The sequence below is a fragment of the Lagenorhynchus albirostris genome, chromosome X (assembly GCF_949774975.1).
Source record: "Lagenorhynchus albirostris chromosome X, mLagAlb1.1, whole genome shotgun sequence".
NCBI lineage: Eukaryota > Metazoa > Chordata > Mammalia > Artiodactyla > Delphinidae > Lagenorhynchus > Lagenorhynchus albirostris.
In genome coordinates, this window is record NC_083116.1 from 104,718,778 (window position 1) to 104,743,885 (window position 25,108).

General features: G+C 38.8%; 1 protein-coding gene across 1 annotated transcript in view; it reads left to right on the plus strand.

The window, feature by feature from the left end:
* The window catches only part of DMD (dystrophin), a 2,123,521-nt gene that overhangs the window by 1,772,354 nt on the left and 326,059 nt on the right, over nt 1-25,108 (plus strand). Inside the window, exon 60 of the mRNA XM_060138437.1 lies at nt 20,028-20,174. Coding sequence (XP_059994420.1) covers nt 20,028-20,174 — 147 coding nt within the window. The remainder of the gene's footprint in view (nt 1-20,027; nt 20,175-25,108) is intronic.

The following is a 25,108-nucleotide window of genomic DNA, read 5'->3' on the forward strand; positions in this document are numbered from 1 at the left end:
TTAGAGAGTGCTGTGTGTGTTTTTAAAGCCCCTACCTCGATTTAGGCAAACAGAGCCTTCGTTTACCATGCTATTCCCATCCTGCCTTTGAAACTTCTGAAAAGGCAGTGCAGAGTAATTGTTTCAGACATCTGATTAGCATACTTTGAAGTGCATATAAGTTCTTTTTCAGTTTCATTTGAACCCCAGCTGTCTTCACCGAAGTCTATAATCAATCTGAATTAAGTTGTCCTACTTCTCCTAATAAGTCTCTTATTAAGTTCTGCATCAGCCTCTTAGGGAGACTTAAAAGCTAATTCATGTAGAATTGCCATTTTCTACTAATTCATTTGTCAGCTCTCCAAATTCCAAGGAAAACAATTGCAAAGACTATTAATTTGGCTCTTCATGAACAACTTACGTAAGTGTAGTATACATTGGAACCAAGCAAATGATTTAAAACAGTGGGTAGGAGGAAGTAAGTTGATGACATTCAACACTGCTTTCTTTTTGACTTTTTTTTTTTTTTTTGCCGTACGCGGGCCTCTCACTGTTGTGGCCTCTCCCGTTGCGGAGCACAGGCTCCGGACGTGCAGGCCCAGCGGCCATGGCTCACGGGCCCAGCCGCTCCGCGGCATGTGGGATCTTCCCGGACCGGGGCACGAACCCGTGTCCCCTGCATCGGCAGGCAGACTCTCAACCACTGCGTCACCAGGGAAGCCCTTTTTGACTGTTTTGAGATGCCCTCCACATTCAAAGCACAAAGCCATTTGTTTAATAAGAGAAACATCCTTCTGCTCTTACTTTCATAAATAAGATAATTACTGAGTGAACTTTGCTTAAAGGTAGGAAGAGGCTTTAGAATAGTAGGAAAACGCACATGTTCTTTTTATTACTGAACTTATTTTAATTTGGACTTCTTTGTATTCCTTTGATGGACTGTGATAAAAGAAGGAGCTAGAATTGGTTACCATTGTTACTGCATTAAATCAGAGTTGTACAGCTCTTCTTCTGGTCATGGAATATTTAGGAGAACATGGCTAATCAGAATGTTCAGCTAATGAGTTCGTCTGACATTATGCTACTAAAGAAATATTTAATTAGATAATAAAAATTCCTCCAGAGAATATCACCCTTCCTACTATTTGAAAACAACCATGTCAGAAACTGATCCTTTAATATGCCAATCCTGTTTACTGTGGATTTATTCCAGAAGCTTTGTTTGTGGCTGGTAGTGATTATAAACAGTATTCCTCAAGCCTCTTGGGTAATAAAAGACTCTTCAAAACAAAAACTTACGTCATATAGTATCAGCATTAACAGATCTAAAAACTCAATCATTCATTCATCTATGATACGGTTAAAACCTGTACCCAGAGAAATCTGATCTCATTAGAGAGTGTGAATGTTTATTTCATGAATAAAATCGTATTCGGAGTTGTTATATTAATGGCATCTTAGTTTTCCTGAGAATATTATTATTTAGCACCAAGCTGAGAGAGCAAGAATTTGTAGTAGCTTGCATGTATGGGTGTCTCCAACACATTAACTAGAAACAGTTTTAAAATGTGAGTTATTTAACTAAAATTTCATATTTCCTTAGAAGATGGGAGCACACAGTCAGTATGTATTTTTTTAATTCATCTTTATTGGAGTATAATTCCTTCACAGTGCTGTGTTAGTCTCTGTTGTACAGGACATGGAGGCAACCTAAGTGTCCAGCAACAGATGAATGGATAAAGAAGATGTGGCACGTATATACAATGGAATATTACTCAGCCATAAAAAGAAACGAAATTGAGTTATTTGTAGTGAGGTGGATGGACCTAGAGTCTGTCATACAGACGGAAGTAAGAAAGAGAAAAACAAATATCATACATTAACGCATATATATGGAATTAGTATGTATTTTTATTCTCCTTTGACATCTACCAAAGTTGCAACGAGTTTAAACTTCACAATTATGTTACTCTCCTACCAGAAGCACAACAAGGAATGATTTAAGAACAAATAGCCCAAGGAGTGGGCGCCTATTGTGTTCCCGTCATACTTGACAATTACAATTTTTAGAATTACACAGCTAACATTGACACCAGTATTATGCCTTATGCAATCTTACCTTAACTAAGTTAAGCCATGGCATTGAGTAGTTGTTCTTGGTTAACCAATTTTCTGAGTATTATGGGAACACATGTGCCTATGGTACTAATGTAACTCTTATTTTAATGGGTCCTGAGAAAAGTAAACTTTTTCAAAAAAGATCTTTCCATACTAAACTAATATTTTTAGTTATAGTTTACAATTACTCTGGATTTTTCTATCACCAGTACTTGTCAAAAGCAGTGCTTCTCAAACTTTTCTACTTCAGTTCTCTTAATGGCCGAGGAGATGAAGCTGGGCATCCTCCCCTTCCACCTGTTTACCTCCTTTTCCCACGAGCATGAGTTTTCTGTGATGTTTATTTTTTAAACCTCATTTCAATTTTGTAATCTTCTCCAAAATGGATTTGTTATGTTTTAATATAAAGATGTTTTTCTCCAACATATTAAGTAAAATGAATCCTCCAGTATATTCATCTATGGGTATGAAAGCATAATTTGAGAAGCATGATAGAAAAAATTGCCCAATTTGTGCTGGCTTCATCTTTTTCCAACAACTTCTTTCTTTTATGTGCACATACACAAAGAGTAGATCCTTGCCGTTTCAAATGTATCGTTCGCACTTTCATCTGATCATTGTGATTCAAAAGGTCCATGACATGTAGCTCTTTGTGATTTTGAACATATATTCTTTGAGGCTTTTGTGCAGCAGTCACTTAACTAATGATTTAACTGGTGTTATAGGTCAGGTTCCCTGGAAGCAGACCCTGAGAACAGGGGTCTGGGTGCACAGGTAGACGGGCTGCTTTCAGGAGAAGCCTGTGTGGGAGTTACGGAAGCATAACAAGGAAGATGAAAGAGTCGAGCAAGCATGCCATCTCAGGCAAAATCTAGCTTTGTGTCTTGATTCAAATGGAGAAAGCTCTGGAGTATGAACCACACAGCAGAGCTGGTCTTTTATACCCCAGCCAGTCATTGTATGCTAGTAAACATTTATCCGCTGGCTCTGAGGTGAACACTGATTTGTAGTGTTTTCCAATTGTCGTGGTGTAAATACCCCCACCGTGGCTGATTCAAGCTACCACCGTGACCTCACCGAAGGCAGACTTGGGAAGAGACACACACAATTGACTCTTGGGCTCTGCTCCAGCACACCACTGGCTGTGGCCCACCACTAGAGACATGAGTTACCTCCCAGGCCAGGAGTGTGTGTGTTACCTCCTGGGATAGGGGGCTCCCATCAGCAGAGATCGCCTTTCCGAAGAAGAGAAGCAGCTGTGAGACATTAGTAGGCGACCATCATAGCAGCTGGGGCATGGATGCGCAGGCCAGGAAAAGTGTCCCCTACAGCAGTAAGCGAACCTAGTGCTCCCCTCAGTCTCCGTGTCTCAACGTGGCCCTTTCAATGCTGTTTTGTTCTTGCACGTGCAGTAATTCTTTAGAGGTGATGAAAATTTTGTTTCTTTGTGAAAAATCTACCCTCCCCCTGCCCAACCTACCTCCTAGGTACTTATTGGATTTGGTAATAGAAGAGAAGAGTTCATGGAAATGTCTAAGAAAGTAGGGATTGTTAGTAAAGAAAATGGCTTTATAAGCAATTTTGGCTTTATAGTTATATCATCTCTAAGTGTCTCTATTGATCAGATATTTGTCAATTTGAGGATTCTAGGTATTCAGACATAGTCATTGAGAATGTCAAGAAGTGTCTGTGGCAGTGACTCTCACCTTAGTGTGCATCAGAATCACCTAGAGGGCTTGTGGAAACCCGGACTGCTGAACCCTTTCCCCAGAGTTTCTGGTTCACGCGATCTGGAACAGGGCTAAGAAGCTGGTCCAGGGACGCTTTGAGAAACATCATTCTACAGTAAAACTACAGTATATATATAAATATATAAATACATATTTGTTTATTGTTAGTAATTCTCCAATTATAAATAATAAATGTATCATTTGTTATTTCTTTTATATTCAAACACATCCGGAACATTTAATTTAAAAATGCATGCAGGCACATGGCGTCCTGTGAGAGTGATTGATAGTTGAGGTAGGGAGCAGAGGTTCACTCTGAAACCTTGAAGTGAATAACAGCCTACTGTTTCTGCATCTCTCTTGTGAAAGACATTCACAGTTATTTATTCCAGTTTTCTTGTTGGTATTTTAATGACACTCATACAATTTTTGAGCTGCTTCAAAAGACTTAGAACTTAACTTGCCTTCCCACTCTTAATACCTTAAAATTAAGATATTTAGTCACATAATATTCACTTCGTTTAAATGTTATCATATTTACCAATGAAAGCAATTAAAGTTTAAAATACTCCTCATAATTTTTTGCCAAACATACTGATTATAAACAAGTACTTTACAGAGTTTCTGAAGTCGAGGCCATTCAGAACAGTTGAGACTATTCAACTTTTTAAAATTAAAACCTGCTTGCTAGGTGTGAATAGCTGATAACTTATTCAGGAATTCCTACATTTTCTAATTTATCTTGTCAAGCCACTGAGGCTCTGTGTTCATGATGGGAGGGTGTATGCTTGTATGTAGAAATGGAGATGGATATGGGGTGAAACTGGGAGAATGACTGGGAGAAAGTAGGAAATAGTCTTAACTGCAGTAATTGGGGAAGAGGGATTTTTTTTCCCCCAAAGGTGGTGCAAAATCACTCTATTAAACGCCTGTGAAAAAGTTTATGGTTTTGGTATAGGGTGAGTGGTATATGTGATGAAAATTATAGGTGAAATATAATTGCAACAAATATGTTAAAATATGCTTTAACATTAAACAAGCAATATTTAAAACAAATGCTCCCCCTTATCCTGGAATCTTGGGGGGATAGGGGATGGAAATAAAGGAAATTTTACATTAAAAGTAATTTGATTAATGTTTAATGTAAAAATGAAATAGCTATGTATAAACCCACTCAAGTATACATTAAATAATTGAGTTAACTGAATTAGGCAGAGTAAGGGCACATTGATTTTCAATGTTTTCAAAAGTTGGTCCACACATCACTGTTATGTTTTTGTTTGTAAGCTTCAATATTTATTAAGTTTCCACAGTGTGTTCAGCCCTGAAATGTCAAACTCTCTTAACCAGAATGAGGCTGGAGAATGTAACACTAAGATAGATTTCTTCTCCTTTTAAAGAATTGATTTTTTATGGTGAAGTTTTTTTCTTCATATGGTTAAGAGCCTGCTGGTCCTATTTCAAAACACTTATTTTTAGAAGTCTTGTTCCCTGAGATGCCACATTATTATAGACTCAGTGGGCTCACTTGGAACTTTTCCCTATCGATATTCAAATTGTATCATCGTGATCTTAACATGGCATATTAAGCAAGTTAGCAAAGAGAATAAAGTCAGTTTATCAGCAATATATGCCGAAGTCTATTGATTAAATAGAAACTAAAGTAAATGAGGGGTAAGCAATGTATTGGTTTGGTTTTTGGAACTAGTGACAAGCCACCACTGAGTTTCATTTTATTTCCTTATTTTCCTACTCTTACAGGCTTTTACCCAGTTTGGAGTCTGTACATTGCTGTGAACCTAAATCTTATTAGGTCTCATTCAATGATATACCCATTGAATTGCCCCGTGGTTTCAGGCCCTTGGCTGCCCAAGGTCAAGTAGGCCACATGCACCAACATTTCACCTCCTTCCCCCACTACTTGTCAGTTAGCCCTTGGCTTCCAGTATTTCCAGCAGAGAAAGGCTAAAGCCAAAATAGAATGGTTCACTGTTTTCAACTTAACACGAACACCATACTACAAGGGTTATCCAATATAATGGTGAATTTTGTACATCCAATAAAGCATAAGGTTAGAAGAAATATAAGCTAATCAAATGAGCATACGTTCTATTGATCCTTTGACTTACACAGTGAATAAAATATTACCTTTGGAACCACCCTGACATTTTGTTATAAAGGTTAAAGGAAGATGTTTACAAGGTTGTCTCAGTGTAGAAATTGCCTGCAGGTTGGGATTGAGTGTCCTGTGCAAGATGGGTCTTAAAGAAATCTGACCCACTTTGACTTTCAAAAAAACCTTGAATTCTTACTGAAAAGATAGTGGGATATTTTTTAAAAGATTTTAAACCCTTTTTTCAACTGAAATAGTACTCCTCTTTAGATAATCAATACAGCATCATTCCTACAGATTTTTGAGGATACTAAGTCACACTTTTTATTTATTTATTTATTTTTGGCCACGTTGTGCAACGTGTGGGATCTCAGTTCCTGGACCAGGGATTGAACCCATGTCCCCTGAGGTGGAAGCACGGAGTCTTAACCACTGGACCGCCAGGGAAGTCCCACGCTCCTTTTTTGCAAAAGAAAACAGAAATCTATTACTGTTAAAATCTGGTATCTTTTCCCCACACCCCCTCCAGCATTTATTGTTTGTAGATTTTTTGATGATGGCCATTCTGACAGGTGTGAGGTGATACCTCATTGTAGTTTTGATTTACATTTCTCTAATGATTAGTGGTGTTGAGCATCCTTTCATGTGTTTGTTGGCAATCTGTATATCTTCTTTGGAGAAATGTCTATTTAGGTCTTCTGCCCCTTTTTGGATTGGGTTGTTTGTTTTCTTGATATTGAGCTGCATGAGCTGCTTGTATATTTTTGAGATTAATCCTTTGTCAGTTGCTTCGTTTGCAAATATTTTCTCCCATTCTGAGGGTTGTCTTTTGGTCTTGTTTATGGTTTCCTTTGCTCTGCAAAAGCTTTGAAGTTTCATTAGGTCCCATTTGTTTATTTTTGCTTTTATTTCCATTTCTCTAGGAGGTGGGTCAAAAAGGATCTTGCTGTGATTTATGTCAAAGAGTGTTCTTCCTATGTTTTCCTCTGAGAGTTTTATAGTGTCCAGCCTTACATTTAGGTCTTTAATCCATTTTGAGTTTATTTTTGTGTATGGTGTTAGGAAGTGTTCTAATTTCATTCTTTTACATGTAGCTGTCCAGTTTTCCCACCACCACTTATTGAAGAGGCTGTCTTATCTCCATGTTGGTGGGAATGTAAATTGATACAGCCACTATGGAGAACACTATGGAGGTTCCTTAAAAAACTAAAAATAGAATTACCATATGGCCCAGCAATCCCACTACTGGGCATATACCCTGAGAAAACCGTAATTCAAAAAGAGTCAGGTACCACAATGTTCATTGCAGCACTATTTACAATAGCCAGGACGTGGAAGCAACCTAAGTGTCCATCGACAGATGAATGGATAAAGAAGATGTGGCACATATATACAATGGAATATTACTCAGCCATAAAGGGAAACGAAATTGAGTTGTTTGTAGTGAGGTGGATGGACCTAGAGTCTGTCATATAGAGTGAAGTAAGTCAGAAAGAGAAAAACAAATACCATATGCTAACACATATATATGGAATCTTTAAAAAAATGGTTCTGAAGAACCTAGGGGCAGGACAGGAATAAAGACGCAGATGTAGAGCATGGACCTGAGGACACGGGGAGGGGGAAGGGTAAGCTGGGATGAAGTGAGAGAGTAGCATGGACATATATACACTCCCAAATGTAAAATAGATGGCTAGTGGGAAGCAGCCGCATAACACAGGGAGATCAGCTCGGTGCTTTGTGTCCACCTAGAGGGATGGGACAGGCAGAGTGGGAGGGAGACACAAGAGGGAGGGGATATGGGGATATATATATATACATACACCTGTTTCACTTTGTTATACAGCAGAAACTAACACAACATTGTAAAGCAATTATACTCCAATAAAGATGTGAAAGAAAGAAAGAAATTATGAGCAAAAAGAATTTTTTTTTTTTAAATCTGGTATCTTAGTTGAATACTAATCCGTTTTTTCAAAAGGTAGATTTGGCCAATGACTTAATTTTTTTTTTTGAAATAACATTTGAGTCCATTTATTTAACAGCTTGATACTTAGACACTTTTGCGTCCATAGTAATTTATTCATCATTCACCTGTACTTAAGTGGACATTATCATGATAGCAGTTGTCATAACTGAACATAACAGGATATGGATTTAGATCTTACCTGAAGATGTGATCAGAAAAATCAGAGGAATATCGTGAAAGTAAACTTCTCAAAGTATGGTGAAAACATGAAGAACAAAGTAAACTCTTGACTCCACTTAAGTAGCTAGATCTTTCACACACACACATACGTATGTTTAGGTAAAAATAATAACCGCTAATTTATCTGGAGGCGAAACATTGCTTTGAAGTAAATACATAAGACTTTCTTTTCAGCCTAGGAATACGATGAAATAAAGATGAACCATTATAAAAAAATTTATCAATCTAATTTTTAAACATGCTGTTGCGTAGATTTTAATGAAGAAAATCTATTTTATGTTCCTTTCATTTCACATTAAGTAGTGGAATATTTTCTTCTTTGTTGTTTCATTTGTAAGAAAGAAAGACATTTTGGGAAGACTAAAAACATTTATTAAATTCAGGAGCTGCAGTAGTCTGAAAGTAAAACTAAAAAATTATGGAAGAGCATTTTACAATCATTTTCAGCCCTCTTCCATTTAATTCTTTCTATCTCGGCTCTTAGAAAATTTATATTCATCTCGGATTCAGTTCTGCTTTAGTATTTCTAAGTTGATAACAATATATTGAATGAAAAATCAAATCAGCAAAAATCCTTTTTGTTTCAGTAGTGAGTACCTTCCCCATAGAACTAAAATAAATGTGTCCAGTATATAGCAAACTGGGTGTAGTATATTGCATAGGTAATTCACAACCCTGGATTCCTCTATTAGCTATTATTCCTGCGTGCAGAGGTAGCCTAATTTGTTTTAATGGAAAAAAAGAATCTCGTGGGAACTGCTATATACAACACGATGTACGCTGTCCTCCATTTTCTGGGTCAAAAATGTTGCATTTTATAGCTTTGGACAGATTTTGGCTTGGAATTTGTTTCTTTATAAACCTTTATAATAAGTCATCATTTAAATGAAATTATGTTCTTTAGAGTTGAGCTGTAGCACCGTAGGAGCTTGGTCTACTTTGTGCCCTGCTTTATGCCTAGTGCTTGGAACATTCCCTGGCATATAATGGGTCCTCAGGAATATTTTTTTTGGAATGAGTGAATAAGTAAACATCTCTAAAAGCACAGGGCAAAATGCCTTCTTCCTTTAAAAATTATTTTACAGATAACCTGCTCCCATTTGCCACCATCCTGTTGCTAGCAACTGTTACTTTGTGCCTGAATCAATTGTTCTCCTTTCTGAAGTGGCCACTAGCTTACACGCACTCCTCGACTTGAAATTTTCCAGTTGAGCGTGCCTCCTTTGCACTTTTCAAGCCCTGCGACACAACTTCTCATAGCATGATTACATTGTTTTTTAATAACCCACTAAATTGTCTCTCTCCACTCATGATTGTGAACCCATTGAGAGTTCCATTTTCCCAGTGCATAGTAGATGTATACATAGTACATAGTGCATATAAAACAAGTGTTTTCAAGTGAGTAGTAATTAAAGTCTAACAAAAAGGATTGTTGACAGTATGCCATTCCCCTTTGCAAAAACCTTCATTACTGTGCTGCAAAGCTCAGCTCATTCAAACCCACCACCGTCTTGCTCGAAGAACACGCCCATGCTTTTTCTTCCACAACTGCCCTGTACCTCATGCTTCAACTTATTAAAGACTATTTGCACCTCCCCAAAGACATTAAGCTTTCCTACCTCTTGCCATTTGTTCAAGCTCTGAACAAATAGCTTTCCTCCTCCCACCATGCTGCTGCTTCCTTTGTGTTTCATGTACCTACATCCCAATGTCTAGTTCAAGGAGCCCTTACAAAGCTACATGATAGAGGAGTGAGGAAAGACAGATTTACCCCAGGGTGATATTAGAAGTTGGTGCCAAAGACTCAGCTACCCGAGAAAGGATTTTAGTCAATCTTAGTCTGTGGCTTTCTCTTGGATGAATTTATAACCCTCTGCTTTGCCAAGTCTCCCTGAGTTAGACTCAGCAGGGCTCGTGTGACTTGGTATTCCCCACATTGTGGGACAGAATGCTTAATTGGTTGCAGGTGGAGTAAAAGAAGGAGCAATAGACCCAACCTCCTCGTTCATCTTTGCAACAGCCCGGGTGTGTCCATGTTACTTACACTCCTCTTTTTACCCAAGAAGAAATGCGTGAAAACTAATTTGTAAATAAACTTTTTCTTTAGTGGAAAACCACAGAAATGAGCGAGGGTGGAGAGAGACAGAGAGAGAGAGAGAGAGACAGAGAGAGAGATGGAGAGAGAAACAGAGATCATCCGTAATCTCACCTTCAGCATCCATAATCTCATTCCCTACAAGTGCCTCTTCGGGCAAAGTAGAAAAAGGTACCTCTTTCATCGAAGAGATCTCCAGCCCTGTGCCAGGGTTCACCAGTTCAGTAGTGGAGCCCAGGTTGGATGTCGGTCCCCTTGTCTCCTTGGCCAGGCCACTATATACCTCCAAATGGAGACCCCGCTCTGTAGCCTTCTCATCTTTTCCTGTATGAGTATTTTTAAAGCTTTTATTCAGTCTTGCCAAAATGCCCTGCAGAAGGCTACACCACGTGTATCACTACCAAAAGAACATATTTTCCTTAAATAGATTACTCCCCCTTTTTTTCCCACTTGCTTCATTTTTATAAAAACCCCCTGGTTAGTACCAAAAACTTGAAAGTTACATTCCTGCCCAGAGCGTTAGAGATACTTCAGAAATTAGTGTATGCTCCAACATAAATCAAGTAATAGATCCAAAGAATTCAGATACAGAATCTGAAGGAAATAAGCAGGTTTCTCTTCTTTCACTTAGGAACCCGGCATCAGATTTCTGTAGGAAACTGTGTTTATGAAGCAGTTCGAGAATAGCTGTTAATCTAAAGTATTAGTACCTAATTCTGTTGACTGTTTATTCGTTAATAAAATGTATTGAGGGATTATCATGTACTAGGTACAGGCATACCCTAGTGAAAAAATAATATCGAATTGCCTTAATAAAGGTTAGGGTCCTGTGAAGGGACACATAATGAATTAATACATAAGCAAATAAGCAGCACTTACAAAGTGCGATCGGTGCTAAGAAGGAAAACAAGGTTCTGAGAGTGAGAAAAATCGGGGGACCTTTCTTCAGGTAGGGCAACCAGGGATGGGCTGTCTTTCATGGTCACAGGAACTGAGACCTGAGTAGCAAAATACAAGTCAGCTAGGCAGAGGATGCCAATGGAGAACTCCAGGCTGAGAGAACAGCGTGCAAAGTCAAGAATAAGTTTGGGGAGTTCTAGGGATGCAGCATCTTCTAAGTTCTTGTTAAAAGTGCCAGATTCTCAGGCCCCCCCTGGATCTACTGAATCACAAATGCTGGAGTGGGACCCAGCAGTCTGTGTGTTAACTAGCCCTCCATGTGAGTATGATGCATGCTGTCGTTTGAGAGTCACTGCCTTAGACAGATGTTTTGAGCCATGCGGGGAAAGGTGAGAGCAAGACCGCATGTCTTTGCCAGGGCACTGTTTGCAAATTCAAAACTGTTAAATGTAAAACTTAATCTAAAATAACTCCTGAATTTGACTATCAGTGTCCTGGTGGTTGATGTTTTTAATGGTTTATGGATTATTACTTAATTTTAAATAAGTAAATAGATCTCATTAACCGCCATTGTGCCTGATGTCACATATAATTACAATTTCTCAGGAAGAAAATATTGGCATTTCTCCTGTTTCCTTAGCAGCCTAAGAACGTGGTCTGCTTAAATGATTTATTTATACTCATTAGAGACCTTTTTATTTTAATTGTGCGTATTTTGCATTTAGCCTCTGTAAAGCACTCATGAGCTACCTTTTTTATTTGTTTTAATTGTGTCATTAGAAAGCTATGGAAAGCTTGCTATGTTTTTGTTTTGGTTTGGTTTATTTGCTTCATTTTTCTATAAAAAAGAAATAATTAGCAACCAGAGTTAGGATTATAGAAAGTAGTTTCCGAGGAAATTAAAATAACTCAAATGTGTACAACTTGTGCTTATAGGCAAAAACCTTTCCTTTCTGATCAATTCCGTTCTGTTCCTCATTTTCAGTTCATATTTGTGAAGGCAAAATGAACATGCGTAGAAAAGAAAGAAGACAGACACTATAAGTGTGGTTAAGCTATAATTCAGCCTTTAGGAGCGTTGGGGTTATAAGCTTCATAGTGAAGCCATGTCCTGAAAGATGAAGAATTATGATAGATGCACCTGAGAAGATGTTAAAAAAGAATTTATGCTTTTGTGTTCGGGTGCACTTTCTCTTCCAATAATATGAAGAGAAACTAGAGATCATTTTTCATAAAAACATGAGGATTCCTTATGGAAAAAATGCAGCAGTTAATTGCTATTCTTTTAGTGCCACAAGTTTGGAAGTGTGGTGACTCTGAGGGAAAACCATAGTTAAAATAATTACTGATAATTGCTTGGGAAATAAAAGTGCTAGATGTTTTCATGCCTACAAACTTCATATTGTTTTCCTAAACTGTTTTTTTTTAAAAATTTAACCTACCCCAAGTCATCCTGATTATGCTACATCTAGGTCATGAGTTCTGAATCTGCTTCATTATTTATGTCCGTATTCAGTTTGCTCATCCAAAGTGATCATGCCCAAATAGGAGCACGTACAAGAATTGCCCTGAAAATGGAACGCAAGGAAGACAGTGAAAAAAAAAAAACCAGCATAATATTTTGCCCGCAGGCTGCCACAGTAAAAACTGATGCTGGAATGCAGTGCAGTCGCATCTCTATTAAAAAAGGATACATGTTTCAGTGGCATAATTTATTGTCAAGAATGTCTCTACCAGAGGCAAAAGTGATCCTGACGGCAGAGGGAAGTCCTCATTCAATCTGCAAACTACCCCCTGTGTCCTAGCTCCACACAATCCCTTAGTATTTGGCAGGACTTACGGAAAGGGTGGAATGTATCAGTTTTGTTCGAAGTCGATGGGATAGCCTTATAATGTTAGCAGTGAGAATTCACATAAGAAGTCTCTTGCAAAAAGAAAAAAAGTACGTGACACCCGAAGTCCAAGGGTTAAAGGAAGTTGGGGAACTGGAGGACGTTAGTCTATGTAGTGGGTGCCGTTGGCACCCCAGCCAGATTCCTCTACTCGGCCGGCACACTCATCACACAGCAACTCTGAGTGCTGGCTGATAAGGACTCATAGTTGCACCCGTTTCCAGAAAACCTTCCTCAGCCAAAAGGGAGGCCCCTTGCCTGGGACCTCATACCACCCCTTCTCCTCTAAGGCTGCCAGGGGGAAGCTAGCGGCCGATAACCGATGGCCATTGGAATAGAAACGGACAAACCTCTTTGTCCTAAGGTGGGACATTTTATGGTGTAACTCGTGTGCCAGAGCTTCCTATGAGACAAGGTTGATGCTGTTTTCCACCTGAGACCACATCCTTACTTAGCTTTTCTGCCCTACCTCCTGCTTCTCTCACTCTTCTCTTAAAAGCGCTCAGACTCTGCTTCCCGAAGGCAGTCGGTATCTGAGACAAAAGCTGGATCTACATCCTGGGCACCATACCAGGTGGGAAGCCAACCAGAGTTAAGAAGAGTCAAGAATAGGAGATAACGATGGAAGTCTCCAAGCCTGATGCATTTCGTGAAAGCCTTGCCTACATCTCCTCTTGTGTTTCTTTGTTATTGGTCCAACCACATTCGAGTAGCTCATTCCCCCCAGCTATTTAAGAGGCTCCAGGAGGGCTTTGAGCTTCTGGGCAGAGCAGGATATGGTCCTCGACTCTTTTGGTTCCAGCGGTGGCCATTCACTCCCATCAGGATGATACACCCATCCAGAAATGCAGAAGCTGCAAGAACATAGCTGGGCTGTACCTACCCCCAATTCTGGGTAACTGAGTTCTGTGAAGCCTTCCCTGAGCCACATGTAGAAGCCTCAATACCAGAACCAAAGACCTGGATTTGCAGGACATGATTTCCATTTCTTCCCCCTCAGCTACTAAGCCAGCGTGAAGAATCCTGGGACTTCTCCTAACACTCTTTTGAGGCTGTTTTTTTAGGGCTTTTCGTTCACAGTTTTGTTCAGCAAGGTTTCATTGTAGAGACAAATGCAGTTAGACCCGACTTCGTTTCTTAGATAGTATTTGTCACGTAAATTTCTCTGCCCAGTGTATATAGCCCTAGAATGACATTTCATTGTCAGATCAGACTAATTTGGAATTCCTGGTAAGTGAGATAGGAGCTCTACGAAGTAGTAGGTTAAGATTTCAGGAACAGTGTTTGATACCATTAAGAAGGGAAGAGTTTCAGATTCTCAGGAGCACCATTAATATATAAATAAAGTGGTGTATATATATATATGTCAGATATATATCCATATAACTGTGATATGTATATCACATCACACAATGTATAAACTCCTAAATGGCAGAGCTAATTCAAGCATCCCAGAGTCTCCTCTCCTTCCTGATTGCTTGTACAGCTGATCTTGCTATGGCCTTTCTTGGTTTGTCCTGAACCTCCACCATTGACCCCTCTACTTTCTCTCCATCTACGAGCCTCATCTTGCTTCACTTCCCTCTGAATCCAGTTTAGCTGTGTTTTGCAATCACATCTGGCTAAAATTTAAACTCTCTTGTCCCTAGGTATTTGTGCCACAACCATCTGACAGAATCCCAAACTTGGTTCAGCTGTTTTCTCCATGCTTGCATGGAGCACTGTTGGAGAAAGAGAAGATCGGGCAGATTGGTTCTGCTAAAAAAATGTGGTCCTCAGCCTCAAGTGAGCCCTCAACACTGTTTGGCAGCCTCGCTGCGTTTCTTTGGTCACCTCCCTCTCACAGTCTCTCTCAAAACTACTTCAAATGTTCCCACTTACGCTTACTTCATGTTTTCATTCAACGAATATTCATTGCACACTGATTATATGCCAGGTCTGTTGCTTCCTACTTCACGGAGGCCCCCCAAAGTCAAAGTGCCACAACTTACCTTTTCCAGTGCTCCAAACTGACCTTCTGTGCCTTGCAGAATAGTCCTTAACTATCAAGTCAAAATTGCTCCCTCAGAAATAATGTTCCCTTGTTAATAGACAGTTCCTTCCTTTTGTTGCAAAGTGGTTGACGACTGAGCTTCTGAGTCTATATTTGAACAAATCTTTACGTAAAGATCGAAGCAAAGCTCTGACAAGCAATTAAACATCATAAAAAAGGAAAACTTGACATATTAGACTTATTATCATTCTAAATCAGTACTTTTATAATCAGACAGCATTTAATGAAGTGAAAATTCTGCCTGCATGAAACTAGTCATAATAAAATTAGACTTGGTTTGCTCTTTCGTGGTGCACATATTCCAGATGTTTAAGTGATTCAGAGAAAACCCAGAGTATAATGGCTCCCTTGAATGTTTTCTCACTTACTGCTTCCACACTAGAATAAAATCTAATGAAATTCTCGTAGTATTTAAATAGCACATCATATTGTTCAGAGTCAGCCTTACTTTTTGACATTTTATGTTTAGTGTTTAATAATTTAAATGTCTATGTGCATTAATAATTAAATTAGCAGTATTAGAAGTGCTCATATTTGAAATACAGTCAAACGCAATGTTACATCCACTTAAATGAGATGGTACCTGTATTCACTCTTCACATAGTATGTCCTGTGACTCAGTGTTTAGGGGGACCGTGCTTCTTGTTATGTACACTTCTAGGCATTGACAGCTTACAGCAGTGGGCCATCCTCAGGTGGTATGCCACCAGAACCTAGGTCAGATGTCAAAGTGAAGACTGACTTAAACACTCTCCTGCCTCCTTTTTTTTTTTTTTTTGACATCTTTATTGGGGTATAATTGCTTTACAATGGTGTGTTAGTTTCTGCTTTATAACAAAGTGAATCATTTATACATATACATATGTCCCCATATCTCTTCCCTCTTGCATCTCCCTCCCTCCCACCCTCCCTGTCCCACCCCTCTAGGTGGTCACAGAGCACCGAGCTGATCTCCCTGTGCTATGCGGCTGCTTCCCACTAGCTATCTACCTTACGTTTGGTAGTGTATATATATCCATGGCACTCTCTCGCTTTGTCATTTCTCTTCCTCTCTTTTCCACCATCAGCTGTCTCCTTTCCTCCATTCTCATGTGCTTAGTTCCCTCACGATGACTTCTAGCCGGCTGAAGTTCTTCCTTCTGCTCGGGTCCATCACAATTATCGCCCCAAAGTGAACCTCTGCACCAGCAGATTCTCTCTTTAGCAACTGCCCTCCCCCTAATCAAAGCTTCCGTTTATCTTAACAGAGACTTAGGCATTCAGATTAAACAGAACATGTGGCTTTTCTCCATTAATACTAACAGTAGTAGCAGTAGCAGTGGTAATAAAATCGTAGTAGTCAAAATTTAAAATAGATGCTCTCTGTTCCAACTCAATTAGGACCTAGAGTTTAACAGTTAATTGAAGAAGTCAGTTAAATTAGGGAATCATAAAAAATATGTCTTAAACATTTTATTCTATGTTAAAATAGTCACTAATGTCTTAATGTTGTGTGAAGGTTTTTTCTTTGAGTGTAAATTCTCTGATTAGAGTTCTCCATAAATCACACTGATAACACAGACGTTCTGATTTCCAGTTCAGGTTTCCTTAATGCAGACAGAGTCCACTGGGAAACATGAGAAGCATTCTGAATACAGAATCTTTCTAAAATTTTCAGGTTGTTTTCCTACTCTTTTACAGTTGTCTTGTCCACACCCGATTCAGTAATACTTCTTTTTCTTTTAAAGCAATTTTCCAGAATATTTAACCATATTTTTATAGAAATAATAACTTATTTTCTTCTTAGACTTATATTTCTTTGGTTTAGGAAATCTTTCATTAAATTATGTAATTGCAATACTAATTGGCAAAAGCAGGTTTGAGAACATACACACATTGACAAGTCAACTAATGAGAGCTGAACGCCATGCATACTGACAGGTATCTCTAACATCTTATTTAGAGGTTGTTAGAGGCACCAGGCAGTATGTTTCCCAGACAAATGAAGACTCTGGCTAATCTGATGAGTCTTAAGTGGAGATCAGTTAAGAGAACTTCTACTGTAATTGGTAGATACAAGCAAAAAAAACAGAAGCCACAAAATCCCATGACAGTGTGTGTGTGTACGCGCGGGCTGGGGTGGGGGGGGGGGGGCTGGGGGGAGGAGGGGGAGGGAGGGGGGAGAGGGGAAAGGAGACTGAGTGTTGTGATTAATCATGAATGCTGGAACTTATTTTTTAATCTCCTTCATCCCCCAAAACATTGATGCAGGATTAAAAATCTGTGTCCAGGACTTTGGGGAAGAAAGTGAAAATCAAAATACTCTAATAAGAGACCCTTGAACCATGTACATTATGTAATCCAAGGGGAGCTGAAATCTAGATATGACCTAACTGACATGGATACTGAACTCGACAGCTGAGAACCTCACTGGTGAAGGCAGTGATGAGTGTACAGGGTTAATCTGCACTGTTGTCAGATTCTGCCTGGCTATCCTGTCATCTCTGCGATGGTTCCTACTTACAGTTCCCACTCATGTGATATTTACTTGTGGTTACTAGAAACTCATGTTATTACCCAGAAGACAGTGGTTCCATTTTTGTAATCATTGTTCTTGTCCAGGTTTCCCCAAATGACATTTAAGAAATCTGTTTTCTGGGCTTCCCTGGTGGCGCAGTGGTTGAGGGTCCGCCTGCCGAAGCAGGGGACACGGGTTCGTGCCCCGGTCCGGGAAGATCCCACGTGCCGCAGAGCGGCTGGGCCCGTGAGCCATGGCCGCTGGGCCTGCGCATCCGGAGCCTGTGCTCTGCAACGGGAGAGGCCACAGCAGTGAGAGGCCCGCGTACCGCAAGAAACAAAAACAAAAAAACAAACAAACAAAATCTGTTTTCTAACCTTTCTATTGTGCAAAACAGTGTGATTATGGATCATTTCCTTTTACAGCTACGAATTCACGTTTATGGAGTTTAACTGCCTCTCTCCATGGGCACTTACTATGATTCTTTTTTTTTAATTTATTTATTCATTTATTTTTGGCTGCATTGGGTCTTTGTTGCTGCACACAGGCTTTCTCTAGTTGTGGCGAGCAGGGGCTACTCTTTGTTGCGGTGCGCGGGCTTCTTGTTGCGGTGGCTTCTCTTGTTGCTGAGCACCAGCTGTACGCGTGCAGGCTCAGAAGTTGTGGCTCGCGGGCTCCAGAGCGCAGGCTCAGTAGTTGTGGCACACGGACTTAGTTGCTCCATGGCATGTGCGATCTTCCCAGACCAGGGCTTGAACCCATGTCCCTTGCATTGGCGGGCGGATTATTAACCACTGCGCTACCAGGGAAGTCCTACTATGATTCTTTTAATCCATGGATTTATTTATAAGGAAATGGAATAATATTTACTATCAATTCCTACATGAACTTTCTTAGTTTCAGAATGATTCCTATGACATTCCACTGACATGAAATCGAATAAAGATAAAAACATCTGATATGATTTTTTCGCATCTGTGTGGTCAGTCAGAACGGTTTCTTTTGTTTTCCTTTGTTTATTTTTTTGATATATAATTCACATACCATAAAATCCGTCCTTTTAAAGTGTATAATTCAGTGGTGTATGGTATAACCACAGAGCTGTGCCACCATCGCTACTAATTCCAGAATATTTTTATCACTCCCAGAAGGAACCCCATGATTCTTTAATATAATATTTTTAATGACCACTTTTTAAAAAACTGTAAGTTCAACAGAGTGATTGTCACAATGTCCTTATTATCTAAGAACTATATAAGAGTCTTACACTCCATATGATACCACATTTTAGTGATGAGATGTTCAGTTTGATTTGGGAGGTAATGCCATTCTTATTTAGAATGTACATACTGGTTCCTGTCATTTGGAGTCAGAAGGAACTGGAAGGTTATAGATGAAGTCAGTGTAAACAGTGGTTTTATCAACAAAGTGAACCACAAAAATAACACCTGCCCAGATCAAGCAAGTCAAAACAGCACGTATAGCCAATAAGTGATGTCCTTGTACAGCACAGACATCGTATGACACAAACTGTTCTCCGAAGTGAGGGAATTTGTCCCTTAGAAATTGCTCATTGGAACACTGGGACATCATGCATCACGTTAAAGGTCCATAAATGTCATCTCAATAGGGTAGATATGATGCATGGTAACATCCTCCCCGTATCTGCATAGGGTTCTTCTCAACAGATTGTCATGATGCATTGCATCACAGAATCCTGCTGTCGTGCTTCAGAGACAGTTGAGAAGCCCCATGGGAGCCTTCTGCAGTCATTACTACAAGGACTAAAATACCAGGAGACCTGGAAGTCATTCTTAGGATTTGACAAAATACCCTAATCTCTAAATGAATCAATTTATTATGTAGTTGGTACGAAGTTGGAATGTAATATTTTATGATTGAGTACATCTTTTACTGTTAAAAAAGAAAGCCTCCATTTTTGGTTGTGAGATGAGTAGAATTTAGAGTCTAGCAGCATCGTATTTTTCCTTTTCCTTTGCCAATCCTGAATTTCTTTGGAAAGGTAATTTAATTGTTAAGAATATGCACTTTGGAGGCAGACAAACCTGAGTATGTAACCCCGGTTCCCCAAGTTTGACCCATGGGGCCTTGGGCAAGGTTTAACCTCTGCAGTTTTGTTCTCTCATGTATAAAATGAGAATTCGCCAACTACCAACTGCGTAGTGTTTTTGTGTAGGAATAAAATCAGATTACGTTTGGACAGAGCTCATCACAGGATTAGGCACCTAGGAAGTGCTCAATAGATATTAGTTATCCACCCGTTAACAAATCTTCATTGTCATAATACCACTATAATAGAGCAAATGTTGCTGACACCTCCAACAAAATACGATACTTTGTAGTTCCCATGTGCCTGGGTTTTTTTTTTTTTTGCTTTAAATGTTCTCATCTTCCATTTTGCCCTTGACTATGTCACACAGGCACTTCGAGGAGAAATTGCACCTCTCAAAGAGAATGTAAGCCACATCAATGACCTTGCTCGCCAGCTCACCACGTTGGGCATTCAGCTGTCACCATATAACCTCAGCACTCTGGAAGACCTGAACACCAGATGGAAGCTTCTGCAGGTAGGCATATTATAAGCATTGCGGTTCCTTCTGTCAGTAAGAGAATATACAGATAAAGCTTGTTTGTAAGGAACAATAAAAGTAATTTCTTCATGTGATACTCATGATAATATTTTATGAGTGTAGGATATTTTGTATTATTTAATAATTCCCTATGTGTATGTTTTCAAGCCTATTAATATTCATTTTTTAAGGGCTTAGAGTTAGACTTTACTATATCTTGCAATAAACATGGAAGATAACGCTGAATCGTGCTGGAAGAACTAAATTACTGGCATGCAATCGCTTTGTACTATCATCGCTTGGATTCTTAACACATCTTTCCTTTTGGAATCCTAATTTAAACAAGAGTCAATGGTAAGACACATTCTAAATCTTTTAAAGAAAGATCATCCTATCACAGACCCACACAACGAAGTTTTTCATAGGTTTGCATAGTAAATAAAGGGAAGGTAGGTGTGCTCAAGGTCACACTTACTGGCTGTGGGACCTCTGGCAAGTTATTTCACTTTTCTGTGCCTCAGTGTTCCATCTGAAGAAAATGGGGATGTTAAATGTTTCTAAACCATTTGTCTATTATCAGGACGAGTAAGTCAAAATACAAGGGAAATGCTTAGTAAAGTACTAGCCACATGGTCAGCACTGTGTGAATTCTAGTTCTTGGTGTTATTGCAGTTATAATTGTTATTATTATAGCATACAGGTTTTGGAATCAGACTTACTTGAAGTCACTTGACCTCTTTGATTGTCCATTTCCTCGTCTCCAGCATGCTTGCTGTAATATTAAAGGAGGTAATTCAGGTAGAGTTATTGGTACAGTACCTGGCTCACAGTAAGAACTCAGAATATGTAATGGTGGAATAGGTGTGTCTATATGTTCAATGCGTGAAGGCCACCATTATACCCCCAAACCTTAAAACTTGTTTGACCATAGAATTAAGGAATTGTTTCTCTCCTTTTCTGGTTTCATAAGATGCACAGAGTATGCTTCTGGGGACAGAGAGGAAAGAGGAAACTGGGTTTAAAAATATTTGTTTTCCAGATTCAGCTACTTATAATATGTTTACATTTTACTTCCAGTCTGTTTTAAATTGCAGATATCATTTTTAAGTTTTGTAATCGTAGATATTATCTTGCAGTTTGTAATTTTCCCTTAATATTTTTATATACATTTATTTATTTTTGGCTGCATTGGGTCTTTGTTGCTGCACGCGGGCTTTCTCATTGCGGTGGCTTCTCTTGTTGTGGAGCACGGGCTCTAGGCGTGCAGGCTTCAGTAGATGTGGCACGTGGGCTCAGTAGTTGTGGCCCGTGGGCTCTAGAGCACAGGCTCAGCGGTTGTGGCGGACGGGCTTAGTTGCTCCGCGGCACGTGGGATCTTCCCCGGACCAGGGCTCGAACCCATGTCCCTGCGTTGGCAGGCGGATTCTCAACCACTGCGCCACCAGGGAAGTCCCTCCCTTAATATTATAAAATGGGCTTTTTGTACATTACAGTACTCTTTAAGTAAACATTATTATAATGGGTACATATTGAGATGAATATATTATATTTGTATACTAAAATAAAAATAAAAATATTTGTTTTCAGTGTTTCAGTAAGAAAAAAAATGGTAAACCAGATTACTTTTCCTATTGGCAGTCCATTTAGGGGTGTGACTGAAAGTCCTGTTAAAGAATTGCTAGATCTTTAATAAAAACAAGTTCCAAACTCAAGACCTCTTGAGATCTCATATAATTTAATTTTTGTTGTGATAGATAGTCTTGAAATACATGTATGATAGATTGTTATAAGTGGCATCGACTAAAGCAAGGCAATATATTTAAGAGATTACATGCATTTCTATGTCTATTTGCTCCCTAGTGGTTAAGTACTATTAAAATCTTATCAGTTTCATCCTTAGTATGTTTCTCAATTTAAACATAAATAAGGAAAGTAATAAATGTCCAAGGAGAACCAATGGACACATTCGTTCCATTCAAGCACTCTTGAACTATTATCTTAAAATTTCTTTTAGTGAGCTGAATGCCACATTTGCTTTCAGAATGTGATGTAAATCTGTGACAATGGCATGTAAATTTACAAATGAGATAAAAATATTATGATAGGAAAAGTTAAAAAAAATCAATGCTAAGTGATCCATCATAGTTACACTGTTATTTAAATACAAAGTATGAGAAAATATGAATAGCTTAATTTGTATCCATTCTTTAAAATGAATAAGGACTTGGTTATAAATATAGGGAAGTACATAAAAGAAGATAGTGTGATGTCGTAAAAAGAGTGTAGGAGTGAATAGTAGAATACCTAACTTCAAACTGAAGCTCAGCTATTATTTGACCATGTTATCTTGGGAAAGCCATTTGACGTCGCCCAGCTTCTATTTCCTCGTTTGTAAAACGAGGTAATGCATTTCGTCTTAGGTCACAGCCAGTTCAGTCCTATGATTGTGTATGTGGATATCTGGGGGAGATGCACATATGACAAAATTTAGTCTAGAATCAGTGGAGTTGCTTCTTCTTCATAGTACAAACGTGACCTGTTGGGATTATGTTCCTCCTTCTATCAATATAATTCTAACTTTTCAACCCCTCATCTCCAACACGCATATAACACAGCCTTCTCATATTAAATAATTCAGTTTGCGGCATATGCTCTTATTGTGGCAAATTCCACACGTTGCTAGTTTTTAACGTGACCTTAAGAATAGGCTTAAGAAGTGTTTTTAGCAGAAAGCTGATAAATACAAGGTTTGGGGTTGCACATAACTGAGTCAAGTTGATTCCATTTTTTTCTTTGACCAGAATTCTAACCACTCGGCTTTATTATAAATGTTGAGTCCTTGTTCAGAAAGTCAACAAAGCAAGAAGTGAGGTTCATATCAAACAACTTTATCCCCAGTACTGGAAGAGCAACTCATACATCCTGTTGAGAACCTTTTACATTTAGAAGAATGTATGTGAGACTAAAGCATTACCCAACTTCTGTGGAGGGGAGTGTGAGCCCACCATTATTATGACATCATATTTCTATGAAAATAAAGAACTCATTCACTTACAGTGCTATGTCAGTTAAGTAAAATCATGACAAAAGTGTGAGTTCATCTTAGCTTCTGTGTCTGATAAGACAAAGAAAAACCAGGAATGGAGAGTTGGGGTAGTGGGAAGGCAGATATAAGCCTAAGAAAAAGAGTCTTACATTTGAGCAAATAGTGTAACAGAAGAAGTAGAGTGACATACTACCAGGCTATGTCTACTTGATGTCAGAATATCCTGGGTTTAGTTACATGATCCATTAATTTTGACTTAAAAAAGGCATGCTGGTTTTTTAGCTGTGTGTAGTATCTCTCAAAATGATAGGAACACATAAACCACATAGATATGAACATCAATAGCAATGTAAGACCCAGTCACAGAGTGTCTGTACATAGAAATAGAACGTATAGGGAGTTCTGGATTTATATTGAATCCACGAATAGAAGTATAGAGACATTGATTTGCCCATTTGAAACTCTCTGTGGGAATAAAATCCTATTTTCTCCCTCACAATAGACACGTTGGTGTGGATGTTTCTGTGAGACCATCGGACAATGTGTTTTGGACAAAGGAAACCATCATTCCTTGTAGTTACAAAGAGTTTTCGTGTACATTACCTCACTTAATCCTCAAAACATTATGATTACGCATTATGATTACATAGTATCACTGTTCCCTTGTACAAGTAAGGAAACTGAGACTTACAGAGACGGTAAGTGACACAAGGACAGTCAGACAGCTTTTAGGTGTCAGTCACGATCTGAATCAGTTGTGAACTGCAACTCCCTACCCTTTTTGTTGCCTCTTCTCACAGTCCTGTTAAGTTTGGACTTAACAGAGTCATGCTTTAAAGCTATTTTGGGCAACACAATACTTCACTTTTTTTTCATGCTTCACTTCTTTTTTAAACAATTCTCAGGGATATCAACTTTGAAAGCTTCCTTTACAAGCCAATGGATTAATGAGCCCAGTTCACTGTACCCCTTAAAAGCACACCTGTCGTTTCAAATATAAAATTATACAGCATTATATTCCTCATTGTCTTTATAACTCAGCAATTGTACTAAAATCAACCAAAAGTGATTTTAATGAATTAGCTCTCAAAGTGGAACCAATGTTAATACCTGATCCAGTAGAAATGGGTATTGAAACCAAATGGGAAGAAAAACTGATGATAAACCTTTCTAATTTTGAAGCATTGCACACACTTTTAGTGCCATAGTTGTGCTCTTTAGTCACCAAACACAAGTACTATAGGGAAGTACTACTAGGGAATGTTCTGCCCATTTCTCTGCATCATGAGTAAACCCACGAATAGCAACAGAAGCTGCAAATACACTTTAATATAAAATGTAAATGCTTCGTTGACTGTAGGATGTATAAAATGTAATCACTTGAAAAGTATTAAATATGAAGACATTTCCATGCATGACATTCTTTAAATATGTTTAAGGACAGCATCATGAATTATGTGTTTTTAAAGGTTTCCTAAGATTCTTCCAAAGTCATATGGGCAGTTATATACTCCATCGTCACATCTCTGTGGTAACTTTCTGTCACAGGGATGTAGACCCTCATCTTCTATATACTCCATTCCTTCTTTCATTCTTTCCTTCTTTCATTCAGTCAGCAGTGATTAAGCATCTACTATGTAGCAACCAGACATTGTAATTGTCCTATCTGGTCCAAGGACATAGTGACCAAAACTCCCTTCACTGCTTACGCCATCTTAAGCAAAGTTTTTTTGTTTGTTTGTTTTTATAAATTTATTTATTTATTTTTGGCTGCATTGAGTCTTCGTTGCTGCGCGTGGGCTTTCTCTAGTTGTGGCGAGCGGGGGCTGCTCTTCGTTGCAGTGCACAGGCTTCTCATTGCGGTGGCTTCTCTTGTTGTGGAGCA